At 38.2% G+C, this 16,931-nt stretch overlaps 1 protein-coding gene across 20 annotated transcripts in view; it reads left to right on the top strand.

Moving 5' to 3' along the window:
• Window positions 1-16,905, top strand: part of LOC105287946 (potassium channel subfamily T member 2) — a 161,017-nt gene extending 144,112 nt beyond the window's left edge. For 6 of the 20 annotated variants that reach the window (XM_026975569.1, XM_026975555.1, XM_026975567.1 and 3 more), the window contains 9 exons: window positions 2,573-2,581; window positions 3,749-3,854; window positions 3,969-4,096; window positions 4,309-4,560; window positions 5,082-5,253; window positions 7,552-7,737; window positions 8,092-8,223; window positions 8,969-9,085; window positions 9,937-16,905. In XM_026975569.1, the coding sequence (XP_026831370.1) occupies window positions 2,573-2,581; window positions 3,749-3,854; window positions 3,969-4,096; window positions 4,309-4,560; window positions 5,082-5,253; window positions 7,552-7,737; window positions 8,092-8,223; window positions 8,969-9,085; window positions 9,937-10,839 (2,005 nt within the window). In that variant the 3' untranslated portion in view covers window positions 10,840-16,905. Of the gene's footprint in view, window positions 1-2,572; window positions 2,582-3,748; window positions 3,855-3,968; window positions 4,097-4,308; window positions 4,561-5,081; window positions 5,254-7,551; window positions 7,738-8,091; window positions 8,224-8,950; window positions 9,086-9,401; window positions 9,520-9,936 lie in introns of those variants that run through there. The other 14 variants (XM_026975556.1, XM_026975571.1, XM_026975559.1 and 11 more) reach the window with 11 other exon arrangements.
• The last annotated feature ends 26 nt before the right edge of the window (window positions 16,906-16,931 follow it).

Here is a 16,931-nt window from a genome sequence, read left to right on the forward strand (position 1 = left end):
TCTAGCACGATCACAAGATCCACCGAGGACAAACGATCTCACACTCTGTCTCGTGCACCTGCATGACGCGGCCTTGTGCATCAAATTTTTTTATATGCATCACACATACATTTTATATTTTTTTAAATGCATACTATATCTATCACTACTACTATATACTATTTATATGCATACTGTATGTGTCTTACACATATATGTTTTGTATTTGCACAATAAGCAAAATGTGTTTGAAGAAAATTCGTCGAAAAATTCGAAAACAAAAATTCGAAAATAACAAAATATTTCAGAATTTTTTTGATGAGCAATGTAAATATTGCAAATCGAATGCATTCGATTAAATCATCAATTCCATTTGTCTTTGCCTCAATTTACACATGTTTATATGTCATTAATTCGCTTATAATTAATGTACAGTTTATTTTTTTATAATTATTTACAAAGAATTAAAGACATAAAAATAATCTCTTTCTCTAAACTTTTTGATTAATTATTTGATTTTAATAAATAATTCAATCAGATTTTTCCCATTTGGCAGTTTAAATTGATCTTTTGAGCAATTCATTTTTCCCATATAAACCTTTTATTCAATTATTCCGTTCTCTCTTTGCGAAGTATCTCTAACATAATTTTTATACATTCTATCATGCATATTGTTATATTTTCGATGCTAATTATGTATATCTTTATCAACATTTATTAGTCTTGAAGACAATCTCAAATTATGCAAAGTACTTTGAAATCAATAAAAGACAGGATGGTAGTACTATACATGTCTATTAAAAAGCTTTCCACATTTCTTCATAAAGTTCAGTGAATAGAATTCTTATTAAAATAACGACATAATATTCTTTGCTCGATACTTTTGAACTTTTGAGTTTGCATTTATCAATGCTAAGTTCCGCATCGCGTTCCCATAAAGTTCCATGAAAGAGACTCTGTACAGGGTTAGATCAAAGACGGAGTCACTCGTGTCTTCCTGAAAAAAACGACCTGGCATGCTTTTAATTTAATGACGTCGTTAACACTAAAACGCGGACGCGATATGAGCCATCACGATCGTATCGTCCAACCCATCGGAAGATAGAATCGCATTTACATGGGTGCTTATGCTCTGCGAATTACGCAAATATGCACCGTGCAGGGTCTCGGCACCCTTATCTTTATTTCTCGGATGCTCTCGACGCCGTCGTCGTCTCGTCAGCGGAGAAATGATAATGCTCGTCAGTGTGACACATTCACAACCTACATTTCTCTCATTCCTTTAGTAGATCCCCGCAACGGGCAGAAACGGCTGTAATTAAAGGGAACCATCTCGTTAATTTTAACTCGAAATATCATAGAATAATTTGCCACAGCCATTGAAGATAAATTTGTATGATGATTGCTTAGAGCTTAGATCTTAATTGCCAGAGAAAATTTCTATCCATGACGCGCGCGTGCACAGGAGTAAAATGCGGAATCGTGAGATCGAAATTATTTTCCGTGTAATTATCATATCGCAAATAAGTTCTAGTCACGAATCTTTTATAGAAAATTAACCTGCACATGTTCAACATCTTAGGACATGAAATTTAAATTATTATTTTGTTATAATGAAGTATAAAAATTTTATTGATTAGAAGGCAATCGCTATCTTTTAGTATATAGAAGGTGTATTAAGATTGCAGTCATATAGCAAAATATCATATTTTGTGATTCACAGAATATTAATTAATTAAATAATAGAAATATAGAAATTAAAAGTAACAGAAAAGTTTAGTATTTAAAACAATTTTTGCAGTTGAGCTTTATAATGAAAATTATTTCTTGTCTATTTGAATAAGTTAAAGTAGTTTGTCATTAGAGTTTTTAACGTACAATTGATGTATAACTTTTCGACATTAGAAAAAATGCTTTTTTTTAGTAATGCAGTATCTAATGATTAATTACCCAGAATTACTAATACGTAACTTCTAGAATATTTTACATAAATACGACAAAAAGCATCACGTTTTTTAAACGTTTTTTTAACGTTTTTTTAACGTTTTTTTACTAGATAGTTTTTTTTACTAGATAACATTAGTGCTATGCCTATATATAATAGCTAGCAACAAATATGATCTCTAATATCTCTACGTAGGTACGAGAAATATAGAATATAATTTTGCAAGGCGATATAGAGCATCGAAGAGAATAGAATCTCAATGATATAGATTGGTCTATAGATTTGTTTTTTATATTTTTACTGCCTTTTACACGTTTCCTATAGTTGTTTGCCTATCTTTCAAAGATCGCGAGACCGCGAACATGGTAGACGGATTGTTAAATACGGCAACGCGAATGTTTTGTGGCGCACCGATGTTTATCATCTTTGATCGTTTAAGTATAATCGTGCAAGTCAATGGTCGATGTGTCCTGTCTCAATGTCTCTCGATGCCTGTTTCTCCACTAACGGCACCGGGCGGTGCCGTTGAATTGCTGCTCGATGCTGTCTTGCCTGACACCCTATATGTCCTCATGGATGTTTTCGATGTCTTCCTTCTTGCATCGTCCTTGTGCACTGCCGTCTTGCCGCACGACTTCCATCAAGCAGCTTCAAAGGGTGAGTCTCTCATTTTGTGCTTTTACACATTTCAATTTGATTTGCTTGTTGATTTATCAAAATGTCTATCTTATTTCAGTTCAGTTCACTTATAGTAATATATACGTTTATAATTTACAGTATGTAGTGCGTCTTAGATAAACTTAAAGGTTTACTTGTCACAATGGTGTCGTAAGTATGTGTATGTCAAAAATAATAACGTATCGATGGTGGTCGTTATCAATAATTCTGTGGAAAATGTTCGCAGCGCGGCACTGATATATTGATCGATAGTTATCTAACGGCGCGAAATGCGGCGTGCTATTCTTACATGAGTGTTAGATATAATTTATGCCGACACTCTGGTATATCGCCCTCGTAAATTCTCGTCTTTCGACTGGTGCTGTCTTGGAAAGTTTTGCATCGTAATAACTAAATTTCTAACAGTTATTGTTCTGTTCTTGTAAATTCTTAATGTCAAATAGACAATTCTGATTATTTCAAGAACAGCAAGATCAACAATTGCTGAAAATATATGTCAAAATTCGATTTTTCCGAGAGTCATCAATATTTCATTGTAAAAAGAACATTTTCTAAACATTCTCAGCGCAATTAATCGCAGATATAAATTACCCTTAGATATAAATTACGAACGGACACAATAGCACTGTGATAAATGCTTCTGGTCAGAAATAGCGCTATCCCAATATCGAGTACCGTCCACTCTGCGCCGTTTGGATCGCGTGACGACCGGTGCTGACGGGATCCGAGAGTGGTGTAAAATGACTTGCCTTCTTTTATCTCCTCCACGAATCTCCGGCTTTCAAGGAGCTCTGAAAATCGGAATAAACTGTATTCCGGAGAGTCGAGTTTTCCGAGTGGGTGGGTCGCACAGCTTCTCGCGACGTATTGACGCGCGTCCTCGCGAGTCCCATAAAAGCTGTCGCGCACGTACACGGTCACGGCTAATACGAAACGTGATAAGGTCGACAGAACTTTGGCTTTTAATTCAAAAAAAATGCGAGTAGCCGTTTCGCACAGCCGCGTGCAAATGCCTGTACTTTTGTTAGTCGCACGTTCTCTCACACTTGGTTGTCCTCAAGCGACACTCGTTAATAAGAAGCACGGCGCTGAAATTTATTATCAGAGGCGTCGAGACGAAATAATCGAGTTTCAACGATGTTGCAGGATCGTCAAGGGATTTCCGCCGGTTTCCCCGTTCATTGGAGTTTCGCCGACATTATGCTACCTCCTCAAGGAGAAAAAGCCACTCTGTTGCCTTCAGCTGGCTCAGGTACGTCGGGCGCGACAAACGATGTTCTCTCAAGAGTGAAGACACGAATTGCTGAAATTGTGGATAAAATATTACCAGTTTGCGACACTCACATTCTCTTCGTCGTTCTATTAGGTGTGCCAACATTGCAGCTACAGAAACGCCAAAGAGTACAATTGGCAGAATAAGACCATCATTCTGGCCGCGGATTACGCTAGCAATGGGATTTACAACTTTATAATACCATTAAGGGCACACTTTAGGTACCAACTGCAAAATTAATGCTTCAATCTGCAAAATAATTACATTGTTTAACATAATTACAAATATGTTCTCTTTCAAACTATTCATTTAATTTCACACAAAATGTTTAAAATATTCCGTGTCATCGTTGAGTTGAGTTGAGAATTCACAGACGTGTTAATTCACCGATGTGAGCGATGCGAGCTATTATTAAGCACGTAACATTTGCCAGGTCGAAAACATCATTGAATCCGATTATCCTTTTGCTGGAGAGAAAACCAGAAATCGCGTTTCTCGACGCGGTGTCCTATTTTCCATTGGTCTACTGGATGCGCGGCTCCATCGACTGCCTGGATGATCTCCTCCGGGCCGGCATCACTTTGGCGGAAAACGTCGTAGTCGTAAACAAGGAACTTAACAATTCTGCTGAGGAGGATACCCTAGCTGATTGCAACACGATCGTTGCAGTACAGACTATGTTCAAGTAAGTGTCTATACTTACAAGAAATCACCGTCTCGTGACGAATCACCCGACGGAACGTGTCCATCATAGTTTATAGCTTGTGCCTCGGTAATAAAAAATATTTGCGAAATATATTTCCTTTTAATAAAATGTTTAATATTTAGTTTCTATTTATTATTTCCTTTTAATTCCTTTTACTAATATTTAAAATATTATATTAAAATATTATAATCTTAATACGTATATTTTAATCTCATAATTTCTCTTGTATTTGCATTATTGTAATATTTATAAGATAAAATATAATTTTTATAATGGTAAAGACACACGAAAGTTGCCATAAAATTTTATATATATAATCAAAATTTGAGAGAAATGATTAAGTTAAATATAGTTAAAATTTAGTTAATAAAAATATCAATTCATAAAAAATATAGTCAATTCTGATAATGCTGATAATGACGGCAGAAATACCTGTATAAACACCATCAATGAAAATTACGTGAACGTTTCCGTCTTTAATGGGATTATTTCCTCGATAGATTTTTCCCAAGCATAAAAAGCATAACGGAGCTGTCCCAGTCGAGCAATATGCGCTTCATGCAGTTCCGGGCGCACGACAAGTACGCTTTGCATCTCAGCAAAATGGAAAAGGTACTCCTCAGTGCTACTACCGATGACAACCACCCCGATGAGCCTCCGATGGGCTCCCCGGTAACACGATATCACTCATTCTCCGACCTCTGATTGATAATGGATTGACTGATTGTTGAATTAATTGATCTATTGACTGCCAAACAGCTCCAACGTCATCGTCGCTCTCGTACCGTCGTAACTCAGTACTCGCGACACACTTGACCCAATTCAAAAGTACCACATTAGCCACAAAATTAATGCTTACGCACTAATAGTATCTGCAGTTAATGACTTACGGAAGAACGACAGCAAAAATTAACTTTCCTCACTTGAGTTTTTTTTACAAAATCTTCTTTCTTTTTCTCGGCGTTCCACTCTGCGTACCGACACGATGCATATTTTCCGACGTGGCTTTCATACAAATCTAATTTCGGCGGATGCAATGTTCGCGGTTGCGGTAAACTTAAAAGGACGCTTTCCGAGATTTGCGATCACCAACCTCGTAAAGCCGGGACCGTCGCGTCGTTGGAAGTAAGCGGCAAGAAATTACGAGGGTAAAGTCGCTCCGCGCGGAAACCACATTGCTCTAAGTGCTGCTTCCCACATACACCATCGTTGGGCGGCTTGACTTTCCCAACACCTTCGCAGAGTTTTACTTTGTTCTTCGGTACGTGATATTGACACAGAAAATTCGAGAGAAATTTTTTAATAGAACTCTCAAGGAGGCAAAATGCCGCGTGTAATTATATTGCATCTTGTTATAAGTGTTATATCATTGAATGTGTTTCTTCTGATCGACTATTCCGCCAAAGTGTATTTTCGTTTCTCGGATAAATAAAAATTTATTATCTATAGATTGATAGAAATAAAATTATTTCTCTATTTGAAAATTTGAAGAACTACATTATATAAAATATATAGGAATTCGAAAATTTTTGAGAAATAATTGCTTTATTAGAATACGGTATACGCTAGAGCGATGAGAGCTTGGAGATACTGGCAACATTAAAGAACCATCTTGTAGATAGTCGCTTAGAACTTGAATATTAATGCATGAAGTACAATGAACTGATTATCTTTCATACTTTTAAGCATTTTGTCTATACTTATGTTACCCTATCCAATTTCCTAAGGTCGATATGATAACTTTCCTTTAGTAGACTTTATTCTCTTAATTCAGATGTTACAGCGTAGTGATACATGCCTGGAAATTTGACGCTGCTTTTAGTAGATTAGAAAATTCCTGAAATATTAATAAATATTTCCTTTTTTCTGCGTGCACATAAATAACGTAAATATCTATTGCTTGAAGCCAGAACAATTAATGTTTGATTGTGTGATTAACCAATATATTGTGCTACAATTTAAAACCAAAAAGTAATTTATGACATTTTATATATACATATAGAATAATATTATACATATATATTTTAAATAAAAAATGTTGAGATGATTTTAGCCACAAGCTCAGATATTTGTATAAATCTTGTTGCATATTGAATATCATTTTTATGGCCTGACATTTCTATTAACGTTGGAAATCCTTTTTGTTCTCATTGTATCCCATTATGTCAAGTCATTACGCGATAGCGTCTTCGTATCTTTAATCTTGTAGTCTCTATCCTTTTCTATGAGGGAAGGGCAGGGAAGGAGAAGTGAAATTGTTCCTGTAACGTCATTTTCACGCTACATCGCATGATGCGATGCGACATGGCGTAAGATTTGCATATTTGAGAAATGTTAGATATTGGGTATTGTTTTAAATATAGAAACATATTGAACTCACAATCTTTAACATTAAGTTTTATCAATTTTATTAAATATCAATTTTTGAAATAAAATTATTTTTTATTCTAGCACTTAAAGGATGAAATTGAGAAAAGCTCATACAGCGCATAATAAAAATCAAATTTATATATTTTGCGTAGTTGTATTGTATCATGTGTTGCGTGAACTCTAGATTTTTAATATAATATTTTTAATTTAATGGGCTTGTATATATGTCGCAATTTATTAGATGTAAAACTAATCGATATTTTGCAATATTTACACAACAATTATATTTTTAATAATATTAACAATGGGTGCGTATCAATATGGTCAAAATTACTTGCATAGAGAGTTACAAATGCCTGCGTTTGTTTGCTAGACAAATTGATTTGAGCATTAAAAAATGAATATTGCTGCTTCGTCTTAAAATATTGACGCGATGTATTTAAATGGAAAAAAGGAAGTCTTGTTTGTGCACGTTGCTAGGAAGTGTATGAAAGTCCATAACGGATTCTAAGAACAATTATATATACAGAGAGCAATTGATGATATTATCTATAAATAATGTTCTCTACAAAAATCGTGATTGAACGTGGGTGCTTCCAGAGGGAAAAGGAACGAGGATCTCACATATCGTACATGTTTCGATTGCCGTTTGCCGCCGGTAGTGTTTTCAGCGCCTCGATGTTGGATACGTTGCTTTATCAAGCGTTTGTTAAAGATTACGTAATCACTTTTGTGAGACTATTATTGGGGGTAGACCAAGCGCCGGGCTCTGGATTTCTCACGTCGGTGAGTAATCAGTTTTAAGATGTATTATTAAGAAACATTTGCAATTATAGCAGTTGTTACTTTTACTAAATTTTTGTGTATTAATTAATTTTTTACATATAAAAACGTAAGTAATAAACGCAATCATCATGTTCCTTGTGTAATTCATTTTTAACATTTTTGATATATATAAATAATAATTTGTGATAAATAAAAGCTTTAGGTATTTCTTCAATTTCCTATCAAAAGGAAGAGCATTTTGTCTAATGTATAATTCATTTAGATAATTTTTTTACATACATTATTATTATAAAAAAGTTTATTTAACTATGTCTGTCATACTCTTCGATATTATTACAGTCGTTAAAATTGCAGATGCGCATAACGAAGGACGATATGTGGATAAGGACGTACGGCAGATTGTATCAGAAACTCTGCTCGACCACTTGCGAAATCCCGATCGGAATATACAGGACGCAGGACACCACCATATCCGACTCCTCACATGTGAGTATAATATTTCCACATTTCTCAACCAGGGAAAGGTCTAGCCGACGTAGTTTGTTATTTGTACTCTCTAAAGACAGGAAAAGACCTTTGAATGGCGGCTGTGAGTAGCGCATGGTTGTGCTCTCGCTCCTTCTTTTGGTTTCGTTTCCTGCTCCATTTCTTCTCGTGGCATTTCTCGGCCTAAATCCTGCCGCGCATAAATAACGAGCCGGGACCGTTGCATCTTGACGAACTAATGCTCATAGCACGTTATTTTATTCCCCAACTCATTTGACCTTTGCGTCTTTGAATTTTGCATCGTGCTAGACTTAGTGTGCTGACGACGCTTCTTTCGTCAATAATATTGAACTTTTGGTATGTTAATAACAAAAACGCCTAGTAACGAGGTCGTAGAAAGACTTTTAAGAATGTTAGATCAACTATCCTGTACAAAGAAAATTTGTAAAAAGATAGAAACGGTATTTGTTCATGTTAAGAGCTGTAGTTGAAACATGTTGTAGTTAAAAGTACAAGAAATGTACAAACGCTCAGCCTGCCTTCCGAGCGTAAGCGTCTTCAGCGAGAAGCATTTACCTTGACGGGGCGGCAGTCGAGCGGGGTGATTGATCTAGTCGTTAACATCGGGTGACACAGCAACGCGCTGCGCTCGGAAACGCGAAATAGAGTGGCGCGGCGCTGTGCGAAATCGCGGCATCGGGCAATGCGCTATTATTAGTAAGGGTAGAATTGCTTGTCGTTTTAGCAGGGCGACTCAGACGCGGAAAGCGACGCCGGCGTCGGTGTGACGTACAAGGTGCGTCATTCGGCGGCAGCATCGTGCCTTGCAAATTGCGCTACCCGCGACAAGGGTGCATCTGCTGTGAGTAAAACGTCGAAGTGGTGGCTGTTTTCCGTCGTACGTTTTGTGTAAAATATTTACGCCTTGTTCTCTATTCTCGCCTCTCTTACTATCGTTCTATTACACCTTTATCTCTTTCTGTCTCTCTCTTTCTCTCTTCTTCTCTCTTCCTCTTTTCTCTCACTCACGCTCTATCTGATGGACGTCCAGACTCGTCTACTGCAGCACAACAGCGCATGCGAAATGCCGTGTCGTTGCATCCTCGACTGATTGTGCTCGTATCAGGAATTTTTCAGTAGCCTTCGCGGAGTCGAAGGTGTTTTTATCTATCGCTTAGTTTTAAGGTCAATCGATTGTGGCGTTCAACCGATATCGAAAATGTGGCTGTAACAGTGGTGGTAACAGCCTTTGTAACACCTTGAAAGCTGCGTGCGTTAAGCCACTTGTTGCATGTGGTACGTAACAATAATAGATACGTACGCGTTTGTCCAATTGACTTTAATATTATATACGTTTCATATGATTTATACGTGATTATGTCGAACTGATCAGTTATTTCTCAAAAGGCTAAATTTACAGCGAGCAATTCGTTAGCTAGTCGTGTCTGAAAATATCGTGATTCAAGGAAGTCTATACCGCGTTGCAATTTTCTACAAAGTGCAATATAGTTTACTTTGTAATGCACTTTACAAATGGCACGCAATCCCGTATGCATGACGCTGATGTCACCATTGTCACTCACGCGAAATTACTATAACACGTAAGATAGAATTGTATTCGGAGCCACCTCACTGATTTTATCGATTGTCACAGCAGACTGCCTGTTCTCAACAGACATAGATATGCTAATACTTAATGATCTCTTTCACCAGTACTCGGTGAGCCTCGGCGATGAGGCGCGCGACAACCACGCGCAGCAGATTGAGCGGGCGGAGATCGCAAATCTGGTGCGCTCGCGAATGGAGTCGCTGAACCTGCCGGTCGCCGACTATGATGACGTGTCAGAGAAACGCAACAGCCTGTCCTATGTGATCATCAACCCGAGCTGCGATCTGATACTCGAGGAGGGCGACATCGTCTACTTGGTGCGGCCCAGTCCGTTCTCCGCGCAGAAGACCTTCGAGCGTCACAATTCCCGGCGCAAGAGCAACATCAGTTTCTGCTCGGCGCAGCTGGTGTCACAGATGAGTGCGGCGGTCGCAGCCGCCGGCCTGCAAACCGGCCCAGGAAGCCGTCGCGGCTCCACCATAGGCTTGGCCAGGGCGCCACCCTTGAGCACGACCAAGTCCAATTCACTGTCCCTGCCCGACAGTCCCACAGTGGCCGGCACTCTGCGCGGTCGCTCCAACTCGCTGAGGGTGGTCGACGACATCCTACTGCGGCGCAGCAATTCTCTGCGACAGGGTCTGACGGCGACCAGGCGGAAGAGCAGTTTGGAGGACATCGGTTTGGGTGCACTCTCCCATCCCTCCAATTATAACCCGATCAAGATCGCTCTGAACGGTTCGATCGGTCTGGAGGTGACGCCGCCGGAAGAGGGCTCGCAGGGTGCAGGTGGCGCGAGTAATACGGGTATCCTCGACGTGGGCCTGCCCTCCATGCCGGAGCTGAACGTGGCCTTGGGTGGACCTAGCCTAGGTGCGGGTCTTGGTGGTTCCCTGGGCGGCCTTTATGATCCACCCTCCCTTCAAGGCCCGATGGGTTCGCCCTGCCAGTCGCCACAGATGCAGGGTACCGCGCAAGATCCGCAGCACATACAGGGGACAATAGTATGATATAACCTTATGTGGGGACGCAGGCTCTCCGGCGTGGCACGAAACAAGTGGCTGTAGCGTTCCCACATGGCGTTCAGAACGGCTGGGCGTCGAAACGACGCCTCTATTAGCGAAGTCGAATACGGTAGAACGTATACGAGCTGCATATCTCGTGGGACTGATCAAGCCGGATGAACGAGACGGCCGGAGAGCAAGGTGTTTCGATGAAATCACATCGAACCGATGGCTGTTCCCAGTGTCGGAAGAATATTTTTGTCATATTTTCGGGCAGATTGAAGTGAACTAGTTCAACAGCATCAATTTGATTTTGATCCAGAGCTGATTTATTGGCACTAGTTCAACTTTGGTTAATAATTATGTATAACAAATATTTTTACGGCACAGTTTTTTTATCGTAAAACGGAATAATAAGAAAATATTTCATTAATAACGCTAGAGCAAAATTGATGCAACCGATTATTAGCTTTTAAATAATCGACGAGCCATAGAGAATGATAAAAAACTTGAATTCTTTACTCGCTCAGGTACTCATGTTAATGCTGTTGAACTACTTCTACTTGGATTGGCAGTAATATTTTTTTCTTTTTTCGTTCCTCGAGGCAGCGCGATTTACGGTAACTTGTGGACCTAAAGCGCGGATATATCGAATCGTAACTGTGATACGTCAGATTCGCTAATTCCCCGCGGAAGTGTACGTCGTTTGTTCACGGAGAGTCTCGTCGGAGATTCCAATGCTACTGCAATCGTGGATGAAGAGTCGCTTCGAAAATCGAGCCAAATACTAACGCGCGGTAATTCATTGTTAGAGGACGATGTAACTACGTTACGAGCTTCATTTCGTATGTACTTTACTTTTGTAACTCGTACCCGTAGCAAGCTGCGTTCTTAAAACGTTTTGCTCTCTAGGTCGGCTCTAGTGTTCCGATGTCCGTATGTTTACGACTTCATTCATCGGATAGTAGATGGTGTGAATCAATTAGTGCGAAAGACACTTCAAAAAGAAGCGCGTCGCGTGGTGACGAGCGTATATCCGACGAGCGTATACTGCGAGTCATTTATTTATTTAATTTTATATTTCTCTAAACTTTGTAAATTTATACACGATTTTATAGGGAAATAATCAACATACACGATATCTGCAAAATTGTCTTGCACAAGTATTATGCTTTAAATGACATGACATGACGAAAATTACAAAATTACAAAATACTAATTAAGTACTATCACGGAGAAATAGATTTTCTTGTTTATGATCACGTTATTAGTGATTTTCAGACAGTATGATAATATTTCATATAGATCAGGTAGCCGACTCATGGTAGTCGCTCGTCCGTTGTTCGCTTAATAGATTCTCGCGCAACGGGGACATAGCAGGAATGTTCTACAACGCACTCCTCGATTCCTACTTACAATTAGCATCGCGCTCAGCGATCGAGCGCGAATAATTTTATATTAGAGGAATTTATGGCGGGCGAGAGTCTTATTATACATATTGCGATGTATGACCATTTTAATCATATCACGTAAGAGTGCCGCTTGCGCGGAAATCACTGTTCTACCTACATAAATAGGAGAAAGAGTATTTTAGATGAGACTTAAGTGCTTAGGACATGCGCGTATTATCTCATGACTTTTAGCGTGACTAATTAATCGTCCACGGTGGGCACAGTGTCGAATCGCAGGACGATTCTCGACCATACGTAATTCTCCGTGACGACGCCAAGATTTTACGGCCGATATTTCAGACAAATACACACAGACGAGATCGCAAATTATGGTAGACGAGATTCGATCGCGGATATAAATCGCATGACGGATAATTAGTATTCTATTATTAGTATCTTCTTCTTCATTTATTCTCGTATTAGTTTCATCTTCGATCCGTGTTTCTTGAGTACGAGTCGATTCAAGAAGTAATTGTTCTTAGCAAGTGAGCGTGATTGTTCCCGCTTGACCTAACAATCCGTTTAATTAGTTAGTCAAACACGAGAGTCGTCGTCCACGACTCAAGTCAAGTCGCACCGACTGGCTTACGGTTACCTAACTATGAATGGCACTTCCCAGTCCATTTCTATAGGTTGCTACATCGCAGCTATGATTGTCGGTGGAACAGCGTAATCAAGCGTCGTGAAAATCCGAAAAATGTTTGAAAAGTTTTAAAAGATATCTAGTAGAAGGACACATCTTTCAGATGTTTTTTGGATGCTCGCGTGTCGTTTGCGCAAAATTAAAAGCATCGCGGTTAGTGGTACCCAGATTGGTGCAACTGGTCGCAATAGGATTTAATTTTTGATGTGACGCCGCTAATCATGGTGCTCGCAGCCAAATGCAATCGTTCGTTGACCAATTTACACGTTTCTTCGACCAAACGAGTCATGTTATCGAGTACCTGCTTGAATATTGCTTTCATAGCCCGGCCAGTTCGGCCTCGTTAGACGCGCGACCAGAGATGTATTCTACAAAATAGCTTTGCAACTTTTTCGATTATTATTTCTCGTCAGTTTGTCAGTCTACAATAGTTAATTCTTTCGCGTTTTAAATCGCAACACAATCAGATTTAACAATAAGTCGTATTTTTCACATAATATTTTACAAGATTACATTTACAATTTCGCTATAATAATTAAAGATTATAATAAAAGCGGCAAATATATTTACAAGAGTGTACATATGGGCGCGAAGCGCAAAGTACGAAACCTGGAAAGTTGCTTCGTTGAAATAGGAGATCAATCTGGTCAGATTGTAATTCAAATATAAAATTGTAATTCGAGAATTCAATATACCTGAGAAGTTAAATACAACACTTTATAACTATCCCGTACATCAAGGGTTTATGTGAGGGTATAGGACGTGTTCTGAAGCGGGGAAATATTGATTTCGCTTATACGGTTCACAAAAGACTCAATTGTCTCATTAAACTTGGTAAAGATAGGTTAATTAATGGTCAGCATATGGGTGTTGCATACAAAATTGAATGCGAGAACTGCGAAGCTTGTTATATCGGGCAGACCAAACGTCACTTGGAGACGCGTGTGAAGGAGCATAGGTCGGATATTTCGAAGGACGATAATTGCTTGTCGGTTGTCAGTAAGCATCGAGCTCTTAATGATCATAATTTTGATTGGTGCAATACCAAAATTTTACATCACGAAAACCATAGGAGGAAGCGAGAAATCACGGAGATGGTTTTTATCAAAAAGCACTCTAACTCGATAAACATGCAGAAGGATACGGAAGATTTGCCGGCTGCTTATGTCTCTATTTTGTAAGTCACTTGGTTGTTTGTCTCAGCATCAGTCGTGTTTTGATGATCATGAGGGAGGCTTCGTGCTCCTTGACGCGCTCTCAGTTATTTTCAGCCAGTGAGTGTCGTCCTGTCCTGTTTTTCTTTGTATGATTTTTCTATTTAATTTTGAATTTTAATTGTAATCTTTTTTAAAAAATAACTGTGTATTACACTTGATAAGGACCTGAACTAAGGTCGAAACGTTGTGTGTGATCTATTAAAGAACTTGCCAGTTGTGTCGATCAACAAGATATTACTTATTTAAATACAAGAATTAATTTGTACGAAGGCGAGATGAGGCGTGAGGCGGGTATTGAATGCACTTTGTACAAAATCAAAATGTAAGATAAGTAGCGCGCCGTCTGTCGCTAAATACGCTTGCGACTCGCTTCGCGCTCGATCGAGACCAGGATCAGGATCAGAATTTGTCACCGAAATTGTTTGTTACCAACATCTGGTCGGCCGCGCACGCGTGTGTTAAAATTTCTAATCAAACCATTCTCTCTCATTCTGTAACCGTTCTTTTCCCTTCGTTAGTTTTCAGTCTCTCTTTCTCTCTCTTCGATTAGCGCTAAGGAAGACCGTGTCACCTTCGCCGGCGACGACGACCTGTAGACTTTTATACGTAGATAGCATGCGAGAGCGAGTTAGCTTTTGAAAGATGAAAGACGAAGGAAGAATTTTCTATATCGTAAGTAGAACAAGTTCTCTTCATCCTTAGTCAAGGAGTACGATGAGATCTTCGCTCGAGCTCGTCTCAGAGTAATCCGCCTTAGAGAAGCTCGGCAGTTTTATATAATTTTATCGAGGAACGTTGACGGGATCACTCAAAGCAGGATTATCGTTCTACGATATGTATCATTTTTATCTAAGATAATACTTCTCTTAACGAAGAAGAGTGAAGATCATCCATGTAAATTTATTGCGCTGCAAGGTCCTTGATCAGAGCTTAATTGTTCAGGATTTCTCTATTTGTCCTTTTAAAACTTTTGTTTGCTTAATGTAAAAATTCAGAGATTACTCTGAACGCTTTTTTAAAGTTTTCTTGAATTTCGAATTTCTTTTTTCTCAGATAACACACGCGATGTATCTTAGAATGTTTTTCGATTTATTCTTTTTGAATAAAAATAATATCGATGAAAAGAGTACATATTGCGAGAATGTAGAGATGAATTTAGTACTTAGGATGCATCGAGGGCGTCCACGTGTCCTCGCGACGTAAAGCAAATAAAATGGTTATTTGGAGAGTATGTATACTTGCAATTAATTATAGAAGCAGCCCAATATGATGTGACCTGACTCTTCATAGCTGAATTTAAATCAATAATCTATAGACTATTACATTACAACTTAATATGGCGAAGTCACGGCGATCTCTTGCGAGGTGTTCGCTGCTCTTGAAGAAGATTGTTTGAATTACGTCTCGAATGAGGGCGCGATCGATTCTGCAAACCCTTGCATAAAACTTTTCCTACAACGTGCAAAAATTCAGATACGTGCAATTCTCGCACGATGTAAGATAGCTGTAACGTTTTATTGCGACGTGTGTTTGAATCTTCGAAAAACAAAAGTTAAATTTCTCAACATTTAATTATCATATATTCACACTTAAGTTAATTTTAATTTATATATTAAAGTATATATAATATTTAAGAAAAAGTAAAAAATGAGGTCCATTTAATCATAAAAAACTGTAGTTTATGAATAATAAAATAATTTGTAATTATAACAAAGAGAAATACAAACTTTTTCTATTTTTGATCTTTTTAAATAGATTTCACATTCATTAAAATCTCATAAAAGTTATTAACTTATTATTATTTTGTAACAGTTTTATTCAAGTTTAGAATTTAATGCCGTCTTAATGTTTATAAAAATTATATTTCCCACATTCGTGATGTAAAACTCAAAGAGAGCACAAGTTTTTTCTTAGCGTTTAAAATTATTCATCAAAGTTCTTGTGCCTTTTTAACACGAGAGTATATCATCGAGCGCCTGTAAGTTTTCTCGGAAGGTTTTTCAATTGTGAGAGAAAGAAAGAGTTTTCGTAGAGAATCCACTGTCCGAAATATTCTTCGATATATTTATTTAAAATCTGATTTAAAAATATATTCTCTCTCTCTCCCTTCCTCCCTCTTTCTCTCTCTCCACAATTATAATTATTGATCCGTATTTTCTATTCTACGTTTAATTTCATATTTAAATTTATATTGTTTGCCTCTAAGTATTTATTTTTAATATCACAATTATTTTGATATCAACATGAGACAAAAATATCGGATAACTACATTCAGCCAGATACATAGCGAGAATGCGGACCGTTATTCTGTTATCGCAGAATTGTGACTAGAATGTACGACTATGCTAATTACGATTATTTCACCATAATCACACCGATTAAGAGTAATCATATTTGAAAGAGTTTGTTTTCCATTTCGAAGAAAGGCACACATATGTTTTCCGTGGAAATGCACCGAATATCACACGAATTTCTTCGAACGTTTAAGCAAGAGCTTGGCGCACCTCGAACGAGCTCTCTTCGAATAACGCGAGTCTTACAGAAGCGCGTCCAGCAAGTTCTTACCATAAGATTAAAATAATTAAACATTCCTCGACCACATTGTAAACGGCTGTACGTAATGTAAAATAATAAAAAGCAGAGCAACACAGAGAGAGAATGTATCTATATATATAAAAAAAATATATATATGTACGACGTTGTAACGTGATGCGTGCGATGTGCATGTAAATTTATTATAAATAAATTATTATAAAGCAACGAAATGTTCTCCTCTCTAAGTCTTGC

The sequence above is a fragment of the Ooceraea biroi genome, chromosome 2 (genome assembly GCF_003672135.1).
Source record: "Ooceraea biroi isolate clonal line C1 chromosome 2, Obir_v5.4, whole genome shotgun sequence".
Classification (NCBI taxonomy): Eukaryota; Metazoa; Arthropoda; class Insecta; order Hymenoptera; family Formicidae; genus Ooceraea; species Ooceraea biroi.